The 23915-nt window shown below is 40.7% G+C and overlaps 1 protein-coding gene across 1 annotated transcript in view; it reads right to left on the bottom strand.

Moving 5' to 3' along the window:
- The window catches only part of TMPRSS15 (transmembrane serine protease 15), a 183245-nt gene that overhangs the window by 138009 nt on the left and 21321 nt on the right, over nt 1-23915 (bottom strand). The window contains exons 4-6 of the mRNA XM_030205046.1: nt 13195-13346; nt 4593-4637; nt 3682-3726 (exon numbers count right to left, since the gene is read on the bottom strand). Of these exons, the coding sequence (XP_030060906.1) occupies nt 3682-3726; nt 4593-4637; nt 13195-13346 (242 nt within the window). The remainder of the gene's footprint in view (nt 1-3681; nt 3727-4592; nt 4638-13194; nt 13347-23915) is intronic.

Below are 23915 nucleotides of genomic sequence, written 5' to 3' on the forward strand. Positions count from 1 at the left end.
TCACAGGCTTTTTGCTTCTGATGTACCTGAAAAAGTTGTCACTATCTTGTCAGTTCCTAGACCTGCTGCTCTAAGAAGCAGTCATTTATTACATCTAGAATTTTATCTCCCTGGCACTCCCTGATGTGACATTTATCCAGTCAATATTGGGGTAATTAAAATCACAATTCACCAACAATTCTCCACTTTTTTATTCTGTATGTCTAGAAGGGTCATGTAAGATCATATCAACCCCTTATCAGTGGAGCAAAAAAGACTTCAGACATCATGAGAATCTTATCCACTTGTAAGGTAAACCTTCATATTCATGGGTGGCTCTCCCCAATCATTAGGCATTAAAAAACTCCACTAAGTTGTTATACGAATGACCAAAAAACGTTTTGAGATACAGAATAATCTATTTCATTTGGAAAGCTTATACTAGCTGTGATAGCTTAAACAAAATTTCTTCTTAAATGAATGTGACTTATCTTGAGAACATTTCTTTAATCCCTACAGGGGTTTCCTGTTTCACCACCTTGGGTTGCTTCAGGGGAATATGCATTCTCTCCAAATATCAAACATGATCACATTTTTTCATCGCTGTCACAATACGGGCACTTCAGATTGTGTTTTTTCCTTGGATCTACAAGCTGTTTAGAAGTTGAAGGGGATAATATGCATCCTTTAACCTGCTTTCTCATTAAGCACACCTGGCTTACTTTCAGCATTGTTGAAACCTCTCTACTGGGATTCCCTAAATATCCAGTTTCTAGTATCCTTCAAGGATACTCCACAATGAACCATGCACTCCTGGGCAACTGTTGGCTCCCCCCCCCCCCCACCCCACCTCTGTTCTAGTTTAAAGGCTACTCTATTTCCTTTTTAAAAGTTAGTGCCAGCAGTCTGGTTCAATCCTGGGTAAGGTGGAGACCATTCTTTCGGAACAACCTTCCCTTATCCTAGAATGTCACCCAGTGCTTAACAAATCTAAATCTCTCATCCCTGCACCATTGTCTCAACCATGCATTGAGACTTTGGAGCTCTGTCTGCCTTTTGGGTCCTGTGCATGGAATGGGGAGCATTTCTGAAAATGCTACCCTGGAGGATCTGGACTTCAGCTTTCTACCTAAGAACCTAAATGTGTCTTCCACAACCTGCCTCCTACATTTTCCTATGTCAATTATACCCACATGTACCAAGACAGCTGGCTCCTTAGCAGCACTATCTAAGATCCTGTCTAGGTGATGTGTGAGGTCTGCCACCTTTGCACCAAGCAGGCAAGTGACCAGGCAATCCTCACATCCACCACCCACCCAGCTACCTACATGCCTAATGATCAAATCACCAACTACAACAGATGTCCTAACCCTTCCCACCTTGGCAGAAGTTCTTGGAGGCATATCCTCAGTGTGAGAGGATAGTGTATCCCCTGGTGGGCAGGTCCTGGCTACAGGAGTATATACTAATTCACCAGGGTAATTCTTTCCTTCTAGGAGACCTCCCTCCTCCAAAGCAGCACAGGGGCTTCCAAATGTGAGATGGGACTTCTCTACAATGTCCTAGTAGGTCTACTCTATGTACCTCTCTGTCTCCCTCAGATCCTCCAAGTCTGCTACTCTAGCCTCAAAAGAATGGACCCATTCTCTGAGATCTAGGAGTTCTTTGCATTGGGCATACACATATAACTGCTTACCAATGTGACACTTAATGCAAAAGACTGAATTGCACCCCTCTTGCTGCTAGACTGCTGTCTCCATCTTAGTATTTTTTTTAGTTTTTTAATCATTTAAAACTTGCTAAGGTATTAAGGATATTAGAAATCGCTAAATAAATCACATAATATACCATATAAGCTAAAGACGTTTTTTAAATATATTAGTCTAATATAAAAAAGTTTTAACTTATATGGTATATTGTGTGATTTATTTAGGGATTTCTTCTTAGAAAGTAATAAAATATATTCAAACTCTGTATGAACATCCCTCCCTTGTTATCCTAATTACAATAACTGACTGTAAATGAAGATTTGTGCTAGGGGTGGGAAGGAGTTTGGGATGGTTGGTGTGATTGAAAACTAAACTAAGTCCTGCTGTGCCTTCTAGAGGCTATCTATTAAGGCTGTGGCAGAAAGTTCAAGTTAACTCAGTAATCAGATTGCCATCAATAACATTTGCAAATATTCTACTTCCTCACACCTTAATTAACATCTAATTCAGGTCAGTAGCACTGCCTCTCCAGCAGCCAAAGAACAGAAAATAACTGTCTTTTAGAATAAAATTTGAGCCTTGCTACTATCCTTTTTAATGTTCTTTGGCTGTTAAGTTTCTACCTCTAGGAATGTTTCTAAGTCTAGAGAAAGTTGCAGTTTAAAACTTTGAGAAAAGCTTCTACGTCTAGAGAGTTTCAGTTTAAAACTATGGGAAAAGGGTTGTACACTGTGGAAACTAGTTAGTAATGCTTGTTTCTCTCTTCCCCCTCCCCCCTAAGACTGAACTAGACCCTGCTGTGCCTGCTAGAGGCTATCTGTTAATGCTGTGGTACAAAGTTCAAGTTTTAAAACTAGGGGGAAAAGGGTATGGAGACTAGTTGATAAAGTTTGCTTTTTACATTTTTTATTCTGCCTATCAATAACCTACAATTCCTCCTTTGAACCCCAATCTTTAAATTCCCAAAACACAGAGCAAAATAATGTTTGCTTACCAGAGAAATGTCCTCGTCTCTCAGAACTTCTCAGAAAGAAGGTTTAGTGGGACCTTTCCTCTCTATATAGTCTTGAATCTAATGGGACTGCTTCAAACAGACCGTTTCAATCTAACTCAGTAATCTGATTGTCCTTAATAACCTTTGCAAATATTCTACTTCCTCGCACCTTAACACCCAATTCAGGTCCGTAGCAGTGCTACCTCTCCAGCAACCAAAGAACAGAACATGCAGGAGTGTCTGAAAGATGGGGGTGCAGAACCTGGTATATCAGATTGGCCATAGAGATGTAATTTAATCATGCAGGGTACAGACCCTATCTGATCAAACGAAGAAGGTACTGTACAATTGTATGAGAAACTAAACAAGATACAGGTAGAAATAGAAGGGTTCTGGATAAAATGAAAGACATGACCGACAGATTTAGAAAATAGATCTCACCAAACAATATCCAAATTCTGGGCCAGCCCAAGGGAGTTTAGAGATTTGTTTTTCTTATCTGCATTATGATGTATTTTATAATGAAGAAGGCACAGCGAGTCCCAAAGCAGACCCTGGTTTTGGGAATAAGTCATGGTCTATGCTGGCAATGGTGCTGAATTTTTAGCCCAAAGAACCGCTGTTAATATTTGTTTGAAAGGCAGGAATACTGAACTATAAGGACAATTAGGTTTAGCTTTTTAAAGATTTTAGTGTTGTTTAGAGAATTTAAAAAGAGATTTCACTCCAATAGAATACAACTGGTTATGCTGTATCCTGCAAAGCTGAAAATTTGGTGGAAAAGGAAGTTATTTTCTTTCTGGAGAAAAAAATGGCCAGGAAAGTCCTTATACTGCATTTCCCAGATAATCTCCCTTTCCCAACCAAACTGGGATCAAGCGCAGTATATAACATCATTACAATGAGCTGACACCATGGTGGAAAAGTTGTTGTACAAATATGATTAGATATTGCTGATTTGTGGAATATGAAGAAAAATAATTAAAATTGGAGACTTACGTGTCACTGTAAGAGGTTTGACTGTAGTGGATTCTTCTGGAGTTGCTATGACAAGACAAACAAGTATAAAATGCAACTCACAATAAAAGCAGATATACATAGATAATTGGTCAACAGCATAAATAAATTTAACAGGACAACTGTTGCTCAATTTTATGAAGGCTTCACTTGAAATCACATAAGAAATGCACAAGAAACATTCTGACAATACCAAAGCCCTCTTTACTAAGCTACATATACCTCTGGAGGAGTGGCCTAGTGGTTAGGGTGGTGGACTTTGGTCCTAAGGAACTGAGTTCAATTCCCACTTCAGGCACAGGCAGCTCCTTGTGACTCTGGGCAAGTCACTTAACCCTCCATTGCCCCATATAAACTGCATTGAGCCTGCCATGAGTGGGAAAGCACAAGGTACAAATGTAACAAAAATATATATGGGGACCAAATTTGTGCACCCAAATTAATTGATTAATGTGCCAATATGTGGCTGCTAACAACCAATTATTAGCATTAATTAAGATTTACAAAGAACCACTGTTAATATGCTTTTGAAAGGCAGGAATACTGAACTATAAGCACAATTAGGTTTAGCTTTTTAAAGATTTTAGTGTGGTTTAGAGAATTTAAAAAGAGATTTTACTCCAGTAGAATACAACTGGTTATGCTGTATCCTGCAAAGCTGAAACTTTGGTGAAAAAGGAAGTTATTTTCTTTCTGGAGAAAAAAAAGGCCAGGAAAGTCCTTATACTGCATTTCCCAGATAATCTCCCTTTCCCAACCATACTGGGATCAAGCGCAGTATATAACATCATTGCAATGAGCTGACACCATGGTGGAAAAGTTGTTGTACAAATATGATTAGATATTGCTGATTTGTGGAATATGAAGAAAAATAATCAAAATTGGAGACTTACGTGTCACTGTAAGAGGTTTGACTGTAGTGGATTCTTCTGGAGTTGCTATGACAAGACAAACAAGTATAAAATGCAACTCACAATAAAAGCAGATATACATAGATAATTGGTCAACAGCATACATAAATTTAACAGGACAACTGTTGCTCAATTTTATGAAGGCTTCACTTGAAATCACATAGGAAATTCACAAGAAACATTCTGACAATACCAAAGCCCTCTTTACTAAGCTATATATACCCCTGGAGGAGTGGCCTAGTGGTTAGGGTGGTGGACTTTGGTCCTAAGAAACTGAGTTCAATTCTCACTTCAGGCACAGGCAGCTCCTTGTGACTCTGGGCAAGTCACTTAACCTCCATTGTCCCATGTAAGCCGCATTGAGCCTGCCATAAGTGGAAAAGCACAAGGTACAAATGTAACAAAAATATATATGGAGACCAAATTTGTGCACACAAATTAATTGATTAATGTGCCAATACCTAGCTGCTAACAACCAATTATTAGCATTAATTAAGATTTACACATGCATCACATTCTATAATGTTACGCACAGAAATCCTATAGCACATCAATTCAAGGAGGTATGTCAGAGGCCTTACCAGAATTTACATGCATTGTTACAGAATAGACCCAATTGATGCCTGCCTTAGGTGTTGACTTTTACACCTGCTTTCAGCAGGCGTATTTCCTGATGCCTTAGGTTAGGGGCCGTTTATGCACTTAGCCACCATTCTATAAAGGGCACAGATCCTTTATAGAACAGCATTCAGCATTTACATTTTTTGGTGTTGCTTTCTTGGCACCATTTATAGCATTTAGTCCTAAGTGTATAATGCAGGTTTGAATGCATGTTAAGCACTTACACAGTAATTCTATTAAGTGGGCACTAATATTTACATGTCAATTATGTGTATAAAGGTTTAGAAAAATGGCATATATGCACATTGTACATAAGCAGATACACATGTATATACTTGATTATGTTAATAGATACCTACTTTCAATGATCAATGGGGGAGGGGTGTCTTCCAGAGCAGTCCACTAGTTCTGTTATAGAATAAACTTTCACTGTGCAGCATCAGAGAGCCCAAAGGGAGGTACCTAATTATAGACTTACCCCCAATGGGCCAGATTCTATATAAGGCACCTAAAAAAATCTATGTGGTAAACAGTTCCGCCTAAGCATATTCTATAAGCGGTGCTTAGATTTAGGCACAGTATATAGAATACGCTCAGTTGGGGAGAGGAAGTGACGTCACCGATGTAGTCGGTAGCCAGTTTGTAGAGCTCCGCGGGTTTACAGTTATAAAAGAGTGTCTACCCCTTGAAAAAAGCGTGACAATCACCTCCGCGAACGCTGAAATAGGATTATAATATCTTATGGCGGCCAGAAAGAAGTTGGCGAAGTACAAGTACTTGGCGGATCCGCCGCGGGCGGTGAAAAGAGAGAACGCAGCTCTCCTTCAGAGCGGAGCTAAAATGGCGCCAAATGATGATGAAGAGCCTGATAATGATATGGAGGAACACAGCGCGGGTGAGGCCGAGGTAGAAAGGAGTGAAATCATCCGATGGTTCCAAGAGCTCAAATCAGAGATGATCAATACCAGGAAAAGTATTCAGACAGCAGTAGCAGAGCTCCGGGAAGAGGTAAAAGATATGGGTCATCGTGTAGTTGAGACTGAGGAGTGAACGGAAGCGTTAGCGGGTGAATTAAAGACTCTGAAGAAGAAAGTTAATACAGAACAGCAAGTGAGACTGGACATATAGCAACAAATAGAAGACTTGGAAAACCGCTCCCGGCGGTGTAATTTACGCTTTAAAGGCCTGCCGGAAGAGTCTCAGTATAAAGATATAGAGAAGACTGTGCAAGAGATCTGTGCTTTCATTTGGAATCAAGGAAAAGATTCACAGGAAGGGCCCACAATAAAACTTGATAGGGCCCACCGAAGTCTGGGACCACAACGGGGTGACTTCCCCAGAGACATAGTTGTCTGCTTCCATGATTTCCAAGTGAAAGAAGCAATATGGCGGAAAGCACGTGCTCTGGGAGAAGTTGAATGGCGTAATGTGAAGGTACAGATTTTTCAAGATTTGGCGAGAGTTACTTTACAAAAAAGGCGAGACTTTAAAGACATAACTAGATATTTGCAAAAGACCGGCTTGCGCTACAGGTGGTTGTATCCTAGAGGCATCCTGGTATCAGTGGGCAGTCAAGCAAAGAAAATACTGCAACCAGATGAAGCATGGAAAACTCTGGCGTCATTAGGCTGTATGGATTTACCCGAGGTAACAGCGACACCTCAGAGCTCTCAAAAAGACAAATCCTCCAAAGGTGTTGGGGGCTGGATCCAGCGAAGCAGAGGCAGTACCAGAAGGAGCCCAACACATGAGGACCAGGGGCATGAGCGAGACGCAGAAACTTGAAAATCTACTTGTTTCAGGGCTAATGCCCGGATCTGGGTCTGGTTTCATGTATACTTTAATATAGGTGAAGTTATGTTAAGAAATATAGAATGTTTTCTTTTTTTTGTTATATATGATTAAAGGGGGGATTGAATGTGATGGCTGATGATGGGTGAGGGGGGACACGGAGGATAAATTATAGATGGATAACCCATCGGAACGACACTTCCTTAGGGACTTAACTGGCATCTAAGCTTGGAGGCCAGTCGAGGGGATTCATTGGGAGTGGGGAGGGGCAGGGGGGGAACAGGGAGGGGGGTGGGATAACAGTGGGTTCATGGAATGTGAATGGTTTGAATACCCCTGAGAAAAGAAGTATCATATATAGGGAAATTCATAAAATGCATTGGGATATTGTTATGCTGCAAGAGACTCATATTCAAAAGAAAGATGAAAGATTAATACAATATAAAAATATGGGCACTGGATATTTTCAGGCTGATCCTAGAGGGGGGAAAAAGGGGGGGTTGGCAATTTATATAAAGGATACGGTCGCCTTTGTCCATGAACAAACATATGTGGAAGGCCAGGGTAGATGCATAGCGGTTAAAGGTAAACTAAATAATCAACCACTTACATTAGTTAATATCTACGCCCCTAATGAGGGGCAGGGCGCATTTTTTGAGGCCTTACGGTTGGAACTGCTTCACTTTGTATCAGGAGAAATAATTCTGGGGGGTGACTTCAATTGGGCATTGTCAGATTTGGACCGCTCTAAAGGTGAGAGGGGAAGTGGTCAGGCAAATACGGCCAAAATATTGAGAATGGTCAAGGAACTGGACTTGATCGATGTTTGGAGGATGCAACATCCGGGGCAGCGGACCTATTCTTTCTATTCTCATGCACAGCGTACTTACACTAGGATAGATACACTCTGGGGATCCCGCAATCTATGGGGAAAGGTTAGGGATTCGGGCATAGAATACGCTCAGTTGATATCCCAGCACCTAAAACTGTACACCTCCATGTATACCAATGAAAATGTGGTGTAAATCCCTGCATGCAAATTTACGTGCACTGGGCTATATTCTATGCCTACACATATAAATTTGGGAATGCTCCCTGCCCATAGCCCCACCCCTTTTAAACTACACCCATTAGAATTTAGGAACAGTTCATTACAGAATAGGCTTAGCAAGTTGTGTGTGTGTAAATTCTAATGATTGGCAATTAATGCTCATTATTACTTGTTAAGTGCTATTATCAATGCTGATTAGGTTGTTAAGCCAATTAAGTTACATGCATTATTATAGCATATGCCTGGATTTCAGCATGGATCTCTAGGCGTGCTATATAGAATCCGGCAGAATGTGGGCAGATATTTTCTGACTGATAACACAATTCAACTTTTCGTCTTTTCTGGCAGTTAGTTGCTACAAAGTTTTAAAACAAAACAGCAAAGCTAGCATTTCCTCTTTAAGAATTCTAGACCAAGACCCTATTCTCAGCTGACAGTAAGGAGCTAAGCTGTAAAACAAAGGAAATGGGGCTTTTTATTTCTAGGTTTATTCATAGACAATAAAGTGACTTCTACAACACAATGAGAATTAGTGGGGAACTAAATTGTAGCTAAACAGTGAGGTTGCAATGGAAAAGACAAGATACTCAGGAGACAGTTCCTGTGAAGCCTTTCAATTTATTTCTTCATAGCTGTGGTTTTATCAGTGCTCTATTATAAAAAGCCCCCATTATTTCAAGGAAAACAGAGAAGGCACACACTAGCAACAGCAAAATACAGAGCAACCTAAGGCAGAGTTTAAAACAAGGTAACCTTTACTGAGTTTCCAATTTTATATCAATGACAATGAGGGGACCAGCAGGGATCAACCAAACAGGAACATTTTGACCCAAGAGGCTGTGAGAATTATTTCAGCAGCAGTTCCAGCCCTGGCTATCCTGAGGAGCAGGGAGCTACCTAAACTCGCAGTGGTTTATCATTTCTGAATAGCAGTTGGACATCTTATTTTTACACCCATCTTCCAAGTCTCATTTTTCATGTCTTCTGAAGTTTCTGCCTTCTTCCAGGTCTTAGTCAAATGAAAAGTATATTTTCTCATAAATTATCACCTTATAAATAAAAAATCCAAGCCTTCAACGTGTTCTATAAATAAATGTTATTACACTCTTAAGTTCAAATATTTTTATTGAAATATAAACTCCCTGGAGGTAGAGCAAGTCATTACACTGATGTTACAGTGATTTCCCCAAATAAACTCTATGCCAAACCAGGGAGTTCAAGAATAAAAATAAATGTTAATGATTAAGTACAAAAGACCAGGTGTTATAATTTTCCACAAATTTAAATGGACATTAATTACAAATATACATTCTCATTTACAGTGCTTCAGCTTCGGAATGCAAAATATCTGTATAACAGAAATAGTTTCAGGTAAGTATTCTGCTCACAATTTATTTTGTTACATTTATTTGCTTACGAATTTGACACTTTAAATGTGTATATACTTTCTTTCAGACTTTTTAGTATCTGCAGGACCTAGAACTTCCTACCAGGTAAGTATTCTTTTATTTTTTTATATATAACCATTTAAACTTTTACAAGTGATAAAACAACTTGCAAGAAATACAGAGAAAGTAATATATAGGAATTATTTCAATCAGGTAATTCTATTCTCTTCCTTAGACCACTAAATAGGGAGAGTGAAACAAGACAAGGAGATCATTTAGACAGTAAACAGAAAGAAAACCATGGTGTTAACCTGATTATCCCCAGATATTACTCATCTAATTAATTATTCCACATTGATCATCTGGTTGGCTTCTTCAAGCCCAATACCGTGTATAGTCAATTCATTTAATTGAAAACATACTTATTGTCCAATATTAGTTAGAAATAATACATCTGATTACATTCTTTCTCTTTTAAAAACTCCATCACTCCCGAATTATTCAACCACCATGTCCAAAGGAGTGGAGGAGTGAGTTAGAGGCATATGCTGAAACGGAGGACGTTTACAGCAGAACCCGAATTGGCGGAACCACTCCTAAACACTGAAGAGAAATCAGCTTGAAGTTTTTGGCTCCCGTGGAGGTTACATTGAATCCCATCTGCAAGGCGCTTTGGGACCTAACGGTGGTAGTAAATAACTTTGTTTCAGATATAATCTTATTAGACAGTTACATGGACAATTTAACTGAACCCTTTGAGAACGAAAAATTGATATAACAAATGAAGTTCTACACGAGCAAGAAGTGGTTATGTTGTTGAAAATGATAATAGACAAGAAATTTTGAATAATAAAATGAATATTATTATAGATGATTAATATCGAGATTATTGTTTTTCCCAGAGTTATGGGTATGACTCCTAACGTTTTCCTCAGAAATATTTCCTTAATTATTACTTTAAAAGGAGTGAAGCCTGTGAAAACTGGGATATACTTTAATCAGTGGGATATGTATTAGAGACTTAAGTATATGTATTGTTAGGTAAGTATTCTATTTTATTTCTTTTCTCTGTGCTCTTCTTTGTCCTTCTGTCTCTACATACAGGACTTAGTGCATACTTAATAGGGAGAGTGTTTCTGATGTTATAGTAGGTTATCATGGGGCATGATGGCATGCATTCTAGGGTACTGAAGAAACTTAGGGAAGTTCTAGTGATTCCACTGATTGACCTTTTCATTGCTTCTGTGGAGTCGTTAGTGATCCTGGAAGACTGGAGAAGAGCAGATATGGTCCCTCTCTACAAAAGTGGAAGTAAGGAAGAGGCTGGGAACTACAGGCCAGTAGGTCTGACTTCTGTAGTGAGTAAAGTAATGGAAATGCTTTTAAAACAGAGAATAGCACAGTTTTTGGAATCCAATAGATTACAGGCGGGGATGATAAAATAAGGGTACTGATCAAGTGAGTAATGGTTAGGACCTGAAAAAAAAGTGACCAAGTGAAACCGCCAAAATGCTCGACAAGGCCGGCTTTCTTTTTTCCATTATTGGGCAAAGCCAGCCATCTCAATGCATGCCCCCGTCCTGCCTTTGCTACTGTGCCGACACACCCCCTTGAACTTTCGCCGGCCCCATGACGGAAAGCAGTTGGAGCCGGCCAAAATCAGGTTTCGATTATACCGATTTGGCCGGCTTTGTGAGATCGCCGGCCATCTCCCGATTTGTGTTGGTAGATGGCCGGCGATCTCTTTCAAAAATGAGCTGGAGTGTTAACTGTATCCTTTGAATGAGGTTATTTTACTGTGTTTTAGCTCAACATCAACAAAGCTTACAATAATTAAATGTTGATTAATAATAATATGTAAGTATGATGACTAAATAAGTAGGTAAAGTTTTTTCGTTGAAATTCAGTGATTGCTGAGAAAATGGCAAAAAAAAACTGTAGAGGGTTTTTTTTTTTTTGCCTCACCCTGTAGATAGGGAAAACTGCATGGGGATGGGATGGGTAGGGGTTGGAGACGATTTTCATTACCATGTCACTCTATACCCCAAATCCCACCCCCTTTTCAGAGGAATAATTTTGGCCATAGAACAATTTAAATATCTATAATAACTTTGGCCATATACAATTATCTGTTTAAGTGTCCTGAAACTTCTTTAAAATCACTTTATAGTCAGCCCTGCCACTGACCACGTAAGTACTTTTGAACACTGACCTTCATAATTAATAGCCATTTTTGTATACCACAAGGAGTAAAGTGTTATTTTTCATCATTGAAAAATATGGTATCATATCTGTCTCATGAGATACACTTTTTCTGAGCAAGAATGCAGCAGCCAATTATGGGGCCCTTTTACAAGCATCGGTATGCCCAACGTGGACTTACTGCATGCTGACCTCGAACTACCACCTGCCCAATGCGAGCGCGTGCCACTTCTGTCATGCCACATTTTTTTTTAAATTTTATAGCACAGCACTATGCGCTGCCCGGTTGCCGCTGGGTTACCACGGGAGCCATTACTGCCACCTTAATGAGTGGCGGTAAGTGCTACGTGTTCCCCCTACATGGCCAATTGGTAAAAGTAATCTTACTGTATGGCCATTTTTTAAGGGACTTTTTACCTGCTTTGGTAAAAAGAGCCCTGGCATGTGGGGAAAATGGCGCCTGCCACTACTGCAGGGCCCTTTTTCCCACAGCTTAAGGACCCCTATATGTCTTGTGCTCTAAAAATGTTAGGGCAGTGGTTCTTAACCCAGTCCTTGAGGTAGATATCCTCAAGGAATGTGCATGAGATAGATCTGTATACCAAGAAGATAGTGCATGCAAGTTTATCTCCTTCTCTGCACATATTCAACAGACTGCTAAAACCTGTCGTTTCTTTCTTTATAATATCACCAAATTTTGTCCTTTAATTTCTGAGTACACTACCAGAACCCTTATCCGCATTCTTATCACCTCTCGCTTGGACTATTGCAACTTGCTTCTCATAGGTCTCCCACTTAGCCATCTCTTCTCATAGGTCTCCCACTTAGCCATCTCTCTCCTCTTCAATCTCTTCAAACTTCTGCAGCATGACTTATATTCCACTAGTGTTGCTATGCTTATATTAGCCCTTTCCTCAAGTCACTTCATTGGCTCCCTATCCATTTCCGCATACAGTTCAAACTCCTCTTATTGACTTACAAGTGCATTCACTCTGCAGCTCCTCAGTACCTCTCCATTTGTATCTCTCCCTACACTCCTCCCCAGTGAACTCTCTTATATGCACCCTTCTCCTCCACCTCTAACTCCAGACTCTGTTCCTTTTATCTTGCTGCACCATATGCCTGGAATAGACTTCCTGAGCTGGTACGTCAAGCTCCATCTCTGGCCGTCTTCAAATCTAGGCTAAAAGCCCAATTTTTGATGCTGCTTTGAACTCCTACCCTTACTCACTTGTTCAGTACCCATGTTTTATCATTCCCACCTTAGTAATTCCCTTTTCTCTTATTTGTCCTGTTTATCTGTCCTAATTAGATTGTAAGCTCTGTCGAGCAGGGACTTTCTCTTTATGTCCAGTGTACAGCACTGCATACGTCTAGTAGCGCTATAGAAATGATAAGTAGTATTAGTAGTAGTAGTAGTATCTCATACATGTGCAATGTGGATATCCTGAAAACCTGATTTGCTGGGTGTGCCCCAAGGACTGGGTTGAGAAGAACTGCTTTAGGAAATTAGATAGAGTTGAAGAGTTACCTGTGATCACTATAGTATTCAAGTCAATTCTAAATGTCTTGAGAAGGTCACTTGCATTTGCTTTGATACCCGAGACCAGCACATTCTTTACTTTCTCCTCCAATATCTGTTGTGCAAAATAAAGGTTGAATACAACAATGACGCTGCCATTTCTATAAAAAACAGAATAGAAAATATAAATTAATGGTTGGTCATAAAGCAGCCATACCTTTTGTCAGCTGACAATTGTAAAACTAGAAGGTCTAATGAGTCCTCCAGTTGGAGGGATCCTTTAGTTTCTTTCTGTGAATGAGACATACCCATTGTATGTGACACTTTGAATCTATCTCCCTGCTGTCTTAGCACTGACACAGACAGTGATTGTTTTCAGTAACAGATGTGCTGCAGGGAATATTCTCACCAGCACGGCAATCACTTCAGAGTGACAGAAACAACAACCAGTGCATAGATGAGATTTGATAAAGTAGGAAGTTTAAGAAACTTGGTCACTCTGGACCCAATGTACCAGAGGGATTTTCTTTTATCTGTTTATAGGAAAAATGCTTTCTTCATTTGTAAGCCAATACTGAAATAGAACTTATAGGGCCGGATTTTAGATAGGACATCCAAATCAGACTTCCAAGTCAGTATGTCACATATGGACATCCACTTTCTCATGAATTTTAGAACAGGATCTGTCAACATACAACCTGCTCTAAAATACATGAGAAATGGATATCCAAGTGATGGTATCCAGTTTACAAACTGAAACATCCAAACTATGTACAGGACAATACAAGTCACATGGACAGCATCATAGCAGCACAGAAATGTCCATGTTATAAAATGTCCACATAGACATCCATGTATGAGAGTAGCCTACTAGTTAGAGCAGTCAGCTGAGAACTAAAGCAGAGCTCCAGAGGACCCCAGTTCAAACCCTACTGCAATTTTTTTGTGATCTTTTTTTTTTTTTAATTGTGAGCCCTCCAAGATGGAAAAATACCTACTGTGTTCTCCCTTACTCCCTCCAGTGTAGAATTGCTCAATCGGAGCACTCTTCTGTACCCTGGATGAACTAGGTACCAGGTCTAAATATGGACATCCATTGTTTTGGACATAGATACCCCTTCCTCTTCTTAAATCAGAGTTTGATGTTCATATTTTGCCCCCCCCCATCCTACCTAAAACATACCCAGACCATACCCCCTTGCTATAAGGATGTACTGCAGTCTTAAGACGTACATATCCCAGCATTTTAAAAATGGGAGTTTGATGTCCATAAAATATGGATGTCTAAATGCTGGTTTTCAGATGTCCAAAACATGAATAGAGCATCTAAAATAGGGGCTATAGCTATATGCATAGCCATACATGGATATTCAGTGACATTATATACTGCTGAATATCCGCATATATAATTAGTGAATATCACCACTTCTACATACATATTTATACTTTGGATTGGATGACCCAAGCTATACCTGTCTTCTTCCTTGTATAAGTTCTCTCTCTCTCTCTCTCTCTCTCTCTTTGTCTCCATACATATCTATCTATCTATCTATCTATCTATCTATCTATCTATCTATCTATCTATCTATCTATCTATCTATCTATCTATCTATCTATCTATCTATCTATCTATCTATCTATCTATATCAGAGCTAAATATCTGCACCTATATAATTATGGTGTTCTTTTTCAAAGTACACAGACTTATAAAGTTAAGTGGAGAGGCATTTTTGATATGATGTCTAAGTCAGATTTTGGACGTTTTGCACTAAATGTCCCAAATACAATGTCTACTTTTTTTTTTTTGGGGGGGGGGGGGGGGGGGAATACCATTTGTAACGTTTTGTGCATTGTGCATTTATCTTCTCAGATCATTTTTGAAAAAATTTTACAAGTGAAAAATGTTGAAACTCAAGCCATTGGGATGTAGAAGGGGGCCAGCACTTTTAGTTAAACTGTCCCCCAGATATCCCAGGAGAGCAATGGGGCACCCTAGGGGGCACTGCTGTAGACTTCATACAAATCCTCCCAGTTACACATCTCACCATTACTCCCTTATCTTGTCTGCTGAGCTCTCCAGAACCATCTTTAATAAAACAGTGGGGTTTCTAAGCCAGAAAACTGTATTATTTCATGCAATGTATTTCTCCTAATTGGCCAAAAGATGGTGCTTGTTTTGAGTTTTAAAGCTGTTGCAGAATAAGAATTTCTCTCTTCCAGTTTCAGTTTATGGAAAGGCAATCTGCAGTACTATTGGGCAGCTACTTTCAACATTGATACCCTGGGCTCTGATTGGCCATGGATTTCAAATCTAGCCTGAAGGTACTGGATTTTCCCCAGTCACAGGAAGTGAGTGGAGAGAGAAAAGATCTCTTTACTGAGGACCTGTGAGCAGCTACATTTCCTGACCTCCCCAGGTACTACCCAGGTAGTAAACAAATATATAGATAGTTTTATAATTGATCCATGTTCAGTTACCTGTTATTGCTTGCTGATTTCACCTTTTACTGTTCACAGTTGAAGTTCTATGATAATAAACATTATTAGTTTATTGACTCTGCTGTCCTGGACTAAGATTTCTGGTTTGTTTTTTGGGTCTGTGGGTGCTTTCTGGGAGCTGTGGGAGTCCTGGAGTGTGGTCCCAGTGTCCTAGAAATCACCAGAAAATAACCTGAGATTGGGAATCTAGCCCACAGGTAAGTGGGATCCAGTTGGTAGGTGGAGGGTGCTAGTATAGAGCATGAGCCCAACTGTAGGTAAGGCTGGGCAGTGCTGGGCAGACCCTTCAGGTGGCTGCAGGGTAACCCCAGGCAGATGCTAGGTGTTTCATGTCACCACCCAAAACCCACTACCCCCAACTGTACACCACTAAAAGAGCCCTTATGGGTGAAGAGGGCACCTATATGTGAGTACAGTAGTTTCTGGTGAGTTTTGGAGGGCTCACAGTTTGAACCCCAAATGTAACAGGTAGGGGGAGGTATGGGTCTGTGTCCATATGTCTACAGTGCACTGCACCAACCACTAGACTACTTCAAGGACCTACATGCTGCTCTAATGGATCTGGCTATAGCATTTGAGACTGTTATAGAGGCTGGTGAGTAGTATTTTTATTCAAATTTGTTTGTGGTGGGAGGGGGGTAAGTGACTACTGGGGGAATAAGAGGGGTCACCCCCGATTCCTTACAGTGGTCATCTTGTCATTTAGGGCATCTTTTTTGTGCCTTATTCTTTCTAAAAACAAGTCTAGACCAAAGCGTTTAGATTTTTACCCTGGATGTTTTCATGTTTATGGCTGTAAAATGTCCAAGTGTTGGGGTTAGACATGTGTTAAGCATGCCCTAAACCTGCCCTAACCCCACCTTCAAAATGCCCCCAAAATGCCCCCTTGTGATTTGGATGCACTGCAGACAAATTGCATTGATAGACATTTGCAAAACAGGTTTTGAAAATACTGATTTGGACGTTTTGAGAGGATTTTCATCCAAATGCTGCTTTATGACACTTTTTGGATGTTATTCTCTTTTGAAAATGAGCCCCATGGAGGGGCATAATTGAACGAAAACGCCTATCTCCATGGGCGTTTATCTCCAAGAACGGGTCCGTGAAGGGGCGGACCGAACCGTATTTTGGGAAAAAATAGACGCCCATGTTTAAATCAACAATGTGTGAGCTGGGCGTTTTTGTTTTTCAGCGATAATGGAAAATGAAAGCGCCCAGCTCAAAAACGAATAAATCCAAGGCATTTGTTCGTGGGAGGGGCCAGGATTCGTAGTGCACTGGTCCCCCTCACATGCCAGGACATCAACCGGGCACCCTAGGGGGCACTTTTACAAAACCAAACAAAAAGGTAAAAGAGCTCCCAGGTGCATAGCACCCTTCCCTTGTGTGTTGAGCCCCCCAAATCCCCCTCAAAACCCACTGCCCACAAGTCTACACCATTACTATAGCCCTAAGGGGTGAAGGGGGGCACCTACATGTGGGTACAGTGGGTTTGGGGGGGTTGGACGACTAATAAGCATTAAGCAGCACAATTGTAACAGGTAGGGGGGATGGGCCTGGGTCCACCTGCCTGAAGTCCACTGCACCCCCTAACAACTGCTCCAGTGACCTGCATACTGCTGTCAGGGAGCTGGGTATGACATTTGAGGGTGAAAATAAAAAGTTGAGAAACTTCATTTTTTGTGGTGGGAGGGGGTTAGTGACCACTGGGGGAGTCAGGGGAGGTCATCCCCGATTCCCTCCAGTGGTCATGTGGTCATTTAGGGCACTTTTTGGGGCCTTATTCGTGAAAAAACAGGGTCCAGGAAAAGTGTCCTAAATTCTAGCTAAAAACGCATACTTTTTTCCCATTATCAGTGAAATGCGCCCATCTCTGTTCGGCAGATAACCACGCCCCAGTTCCGCCTTCGCCACACCTCTGACACGCCCCCATCAACTTTGTCCGTATCCTCGACGGATTGCAGTTGAAAACGTCCAAAAATCGGCTTTCGATTATACCGCTTTATTCGGTTTTGTGAGATAAACGTCCATCTCCCGATTTAGGTCGGAACTTGGGCATTTTTCTCATTCGATTATAAGCAGGATGGTAACTTATGTAACTTTGTATGTCTATGAGCCTCTATAATTTTGAATATATCTTAGGATATATTATTTCCTTTATTTCAGTGCCCTACCTCATGAGTAACTGATTTCTGTGTTCTTGTTTCCCTTGTTCACTTTTTGTTGCTTAAGTTTTGGGGCTTATTATGATAGTTTTGACGTATTATTTCTTGGAAATTTTTTTCTTTTCTTTCCTTTTTCTTTTTTAATTTTCAAATGTCAATACTATTTTTCTTCTCAGGTGTTATGCTTATATATTATATATTTCAATAAAAACAAATTAAAAAAAGAAAAGTAAAAGAAAATGAGCCTACCCTAATGCTACCACCCCCACTCTGCAAATAGCAGCACTATACATGTAGAGCAGAATATACAAGTAATTCTCAAAAGGATGCTTTAAGTTAGGTGCAGGATAAGATGCACTTAGCATGAATTCTATATCGGCAATTGCTGTTAAAAAATACTAGCATGTCTGCATGGTGTTAAAGGGGCGATCAAGGAGGACAAAGCCGTAGCGGAGAAACTAAATGAATTCTTTGCTTCGGTCTTCACCGAGGAGGATTTGGGGGGGACACCGGTGCCGGAAAGAATATTTGAAGCGGGGGAGTCGGAGAAACTAAACAAATTCTCTGTAACCTTGGAGGATGTAATGGGTCAGTTCAGCAAGCTGAAGAGTAGTAAATCACCGGGACCTGATGGTATTCATCCCAGAGTATTAATAGAACTAAAAAATGAACTTGCGGAGCTACTGTTAGAAATATGCAATCTGTCCCTAAAATCGAGTGTAATACCGGAAGACTGGAGGGTAGCCAATGTTACTCCGATTTTTAAGAAAGGTTCCAGAGGAGATCCGGGAAATTATAGACCGGTGAGTCTGACGTCGGTGCCGGGCAAGATGGTGGAGGCTATTATTAAGAATAAAATTGCAGAGCATATACAAAAACATGGACTGATGAGACAAAGTCAGCACGGATTTAGTGAAGGGAAGTCTTGCCTCACCAATCTAATGCATTTTTTGAGGGGGTAAGCAAACATGTGGACAATGGGGAGCCGGTTGATATTGTATATCTGGATTTTCAGAAGGCGTTTGACAAAGTGCCGCACGAAAGACTCCTGAAGAAATTGCAGAGTCATGGAATCGGAGGTAGGGTATTATTATGGATTAAGAACTGGTTGAAAGATAGGAAGCAGAGAGTAGGATTGCGTGGCCAGTATTCTCAGTGGAGGAGGGTAGTTAGTGGGGTCCCGCAGGGGTCTGTGCTGGGTCCGTTGCTTTTTAATGTATTTATAAATGACCTAGAGATGGGAATAACTAGTGAGGTAATTAAATTCGCCAATGACACAAAATTATTCAGGGTCGTCAAGTCGCAGGAGGAATGTGAACGATTACAGGAGGACCTTGCGAGACTGGGAGAATGGGCGTGCAAGTGGCAGATGAAGTTCAATGTTGACAAGTGCAAAGTGATGCATGTGGGTAAGAGGAACCCGAATTATAGCTACGTCTTGCAAGGTTCCGCGTTAGGAGTTACGGATCAAGAAAGGGATCTGGGTGTCGTCGTCGATGATACGCTGAAACCTTCTGCTCAGTGTGCTGCTGCGGCTAGGAAAGCGAATAGAATGTTGGGTGTTATTAAGAAGGGTATGGAGTCCAGGTGTGCGGATGTTATAATGCCGTTGTATCGCTCCATGGTGCGACCGCACCTGGAGTATTGTGTTCAGTACTGGTCTCCGTATCTCAAAAAAGATATAGTAGAATTGGAAAAGGTACAGCGAAGGGCGACGAAAATGATAGTGGGGATGGGACGACTTTCCTATGAAGAGAGGCTGAGAAGGCTAGGGCTTTTCAGCTTGGAGAAGAGACGGCTGAGGGGAGATATGATAGAAGTGTATAAAATAATGAGTGGAATGGATCGGGTGGATGTGAAGCGACTGTTCACGCTATCCAAAAATACTAGGACTAGAGGGCATGAGTTGAAGCTACAGTGTGGTAAATTTAAAACGAATCGGAGAAAATTTTTCTTCACCCAACGTGTAATTAGACTCTGGAATTCATTGCCGGAGAACGTGGTACGGGCGGTTAGCTTGACGGAGTTTAAAAAGGGGTTAGATAGATTCCTAAAGGACAAGTCCATAGACCGCTATTAAATGGACTGGAAAAATTCCTCATTTTTAGGTATAACTTGTCTGGAATGTTTTTACGTTTGGAGAGCGTGCCAGGTGCCCTTGACCTGGATTGGCCACTGTCGGTGACAGGATGCTGGGCTAGATGGACCTTTGGTCTTTCCCAGTATGGCACTACTTATGTACTTATGCATTTATGCGTCTAACTTTAGGTACGAGCACTTATGCTAGTTCAATGGCAGATAGGTATGTCATTGCTGGTATTCTATACATTGTGTGTGCTACTGCTAGGCCTGCCCCTGACCTGCCCTTGCCACTCCCAGGCCCATACACCCCTTGCAGTTGTACTGTATGTGCTAGATTTTGCATGCACGTTTGTAGAATACTGAATAAGGGCAGTTATATTACATGACATTACATTGGGATTTATAACCCTTCCAAAGACACTTACATCCTCCCAAGGAGTATCCCTAACCATACCCTGTCCAAAAGACATTACATGATATGATACCTGCAAGAAATCCTTCTCTGGAGTAGCCCCCACATTCTGGAATGTACTCCCTGAAAAGCTCCACTTAATATAAGACTATCTCTACTTCAGGAAGCAGGTAAAAGCTTGGCTCTTCAACCAGGCCTTTAATGGAAGAAGTAACTAACTTGTTAGTCTCCATCACGCACACAAGGAGTGACACAGGCTGCACATACTGCAGCAGGACATGTTTATCCACTTCTACTATAGCTGAGATAATATTTAACCACCTCTTTGACCTCAAATTAGTCACCTTATTTTCTAACTCCTCTTGCTCTTATGTTCAATCTTTGCTTATACCCTACACTGTCATTTAAAATGTTATATTACTTATTGTGTTAGCATGGTAAGTAGTATACTGCCATACTTTGAGGGGCATAATCGAAAGGGGCGCCCAAGATTTTCTGATGACGTCCTCGCAGGAAGTCCCGGCGAAGGGGCGGGGAAACCCGTATTATCGAAATAAGATGGGCGTCCATCTTTCATTTTGATAATACGGTTGGGGATGTCCAAATCGCAAAATTTAGGTCGACCTTAGAGATGGTCGTCCCCGATTTTCGGTGATAATGGAAACCGAGGATGCCCATTTCAGAAACGACCAAATCCAAGCCATTTGGTCATGGGAGGAGCCAGCATTTGTAGTGCACTGGTCCCCCTGACATGCCAAGACACCAACCGGGCACCCTAGGGGGCACTGCAGTGGACTTCAGAAATTGCTCCCAGGTGCATAGTTCCCTTACCTTGTGTTCTGAGCCCTCCAAACCCACTCCCCACAACTGTACACCACTACCATAGCCCTTATGGGTGAAGGGGGGCACTTGCATGTGGGTACAGAGGGTTTCTGGTGGGTTTTGAAGGGCTCACATTTACCACCACAAGTTTAATAGGTGGGGGGGGGATGGGCCTGGGTCCATCTGCCTGAAGTGCACTGCACCCACTAAAACTGCTCCAGGGACCTGCATACTGCTGTCATGGAGCTGGGTATGATATTTGAGACTGGCATAGAGGCAGGATGAAATATTTTTAAAAATTGTTTTGATGGTGGGAGGGGGTTAGTGACCACTGGGGGAGTAAGGGGAGGTCATTCCCAATTCCCTCTGGTGGTCATCTGGTCATTTAGGGCACATTTTTGTGGCTTGGTCATAAAAAAAAGGACCAGGTAAAGTCATCCAAGTGCTCATCAGGGACACCCTTCTTTTTTCCATTATCGGTCAAGGATGCCCATGTGTTAGGTACGCCCCAGTCCCGCCTTCACTATGCCTCCGATACGCCCCCGTGAACTTTGGTCGTCCCCGCGATGGAAAGCAGTTGAGGACACCCAAAATCGGCTTTTGATTAAGCCGATTTGGGCGACCCTGTGAGAAGGACACCCATCTTCCAATTTGTGTCAAAAAATGGGCATCATTCTCTTTCGAAAATAAGCCTGTTTGTATTGTTATTTGAATGTTTTTACTGCTGTAATTGCCTATTGCTCATGTATGATTTATTCTTATTGTACACTGCCTTGAATGAATTCCTTCAAAAAGGCGGTAAGTAAATCCTAATAAATAAACCCGCTAATACCTTAACAAGTTCTAAGCAGATTACAACAGAACAGATGGTATCTGGGAATAGCATATAATAGTTATCAGATCATTATTCTAATTTCACATTGAATTTTTGAAACAGTTTAGTTTTCAAACACCATCTAAATGCATATAACTAAATGAAGAACAGATTATCTCATCTAATTCCATTCCATACTTTGCAGCCTGGTAAGGAAAAAGAGAATCTGTAATTTAAAATCTTTTCTTATCTTTCATTGTCAGAAAAAAAAAAAATAAGGACCCTAGATTGGTGAAAACAATCTACAGTTCCCAATATAACATGATTATACAAATAAACTGGTGCATTACTGAACAAGATTTTATAAAGAAAACAACGAAACTTAATAGTACTCTGGCTTTAATAGGAAGCCAAAGTAGGATGGCATAATATGCTGAGATACTGCCAAACTTTTCTTAAGTGAAAAGATTAAACCAACGACAATGTTTTAAATAGCTTGTAATAAAAATAGTTAAGAGGAGGCAAAATAAACAAGATTACAATAATCTAGTTGTGACAAAATTAAAGCTTGAATAAGTAATCTAAATTGATCTGAAGAGAAAAACATTTTTTATATCCTACAAAGTTTTTTCATTAAACCAAATATTTTCTTAGTTAAATAATTAACTTGATCATCAAATGATAACGATTGATCAAAAAATTATTCCCAGTATCTTAATAGGAGATGAAATATTATAGATGCTAGAACCAATTATCAGAGAAGTACAATTAGGATCGTGATTTCTATGTATAAGGAGAAACTTCATTTTATCTGTATTTAGCTTTAATTTATGTTGCAATGTCCAAGCTTCAATTAAAGAATACAGTTTTGGATTGAGAGTAATGCCTCTTGTGATAGAGTATGGAAAGGAATTAAAACTGTGATATCATTAGCACAACTTGTAACCTGCATTATCCAATTCAAAATCCAATGAATGAAAAACAAATTGAATAAAATAGGGGAAATGGTGAATCTTGCAGAACACTGCATAGATTTATCAAGATTCAGATAATATGCCATCTTTTTCAACTCTATAGGACCTATGTTGCAAAAACCTCTTAAACCAAGAATGAACTTGACCAGAAATTCCCAGAATTTGCAATAGAATGACATGGTACACCAAGTCATATGTACTTGAGAAATCAAATTGAAGGGCCATCATCTGTCTGCCTTCACTTAAAGCTAGATGAGCACAATCTAGGTTTGAACTCACCACTGTTTCCATACTAAAAGCTGAACAGAAACCAGAATGCAAGGGATGCAATAAATCATGCTTATCTAAATATTCAATCAGTTGACACATAACCAAACCTTCCTTTATCTTTACAAAGAAATCAACACAATCAGTCTATACCTGGATAACAATTGAGTCGAATCCTTAAGATTTTTTCAATATAGGTGTTATAATAATCCTGCTTATTTTCAAAGGAGGCCAGCCATCTTCCGACACAAATCGGGAGATGGCCATCCTTCTCTTAAGGCCGGCCAAATCAGTATAATCAAAAGCCGATTTTGGCTGGCTTCAACTGCTTTCCGTCACAGGGCTGGCCAAAGTTAAAGGGGGCATGTCAGAAGTGTACTGAAGGCGGGACGAGGGCGTGGTTAAGAGATGGCTGGCCTCGGCCGAAAATGGAAAAAAGAAGGCCGGCTCTGATGAGCATTTGGCCGACTTTACTTGGTCCATTTTTGTTCACAACCAAGCCCTAAATGACCAGATGACCAGATGACCACTGGAGGGAATTGGTGATGACCTCTCTGTACTCCCCCAGTGGTCACCAACCCCCTCCCACCCCCCAAAAAAATTAAAAACATTTTTTTGCCAGCCTCTATGCCAGCCTCAGATGTCATACCCAGCTCCATCACAGCACTATGCAGGTCCCTGGAGCAGTTTTTAGT

The sequence above is a fragment of the Microcaecilia unicolor genome, chromosome 5 (genome assembly GCF_901765095.1).
Source record: "Microcaecilia unicolor chromosome 5, aMicUni1.1, whole genome shotgun sequence".
Lineage (NCBI taxonomy): Eukaryota > Metazoa > Chordata > Amphibia > Gymnophiona > Siphonopidae > Microcaecilia > Microcaecilia unicolor.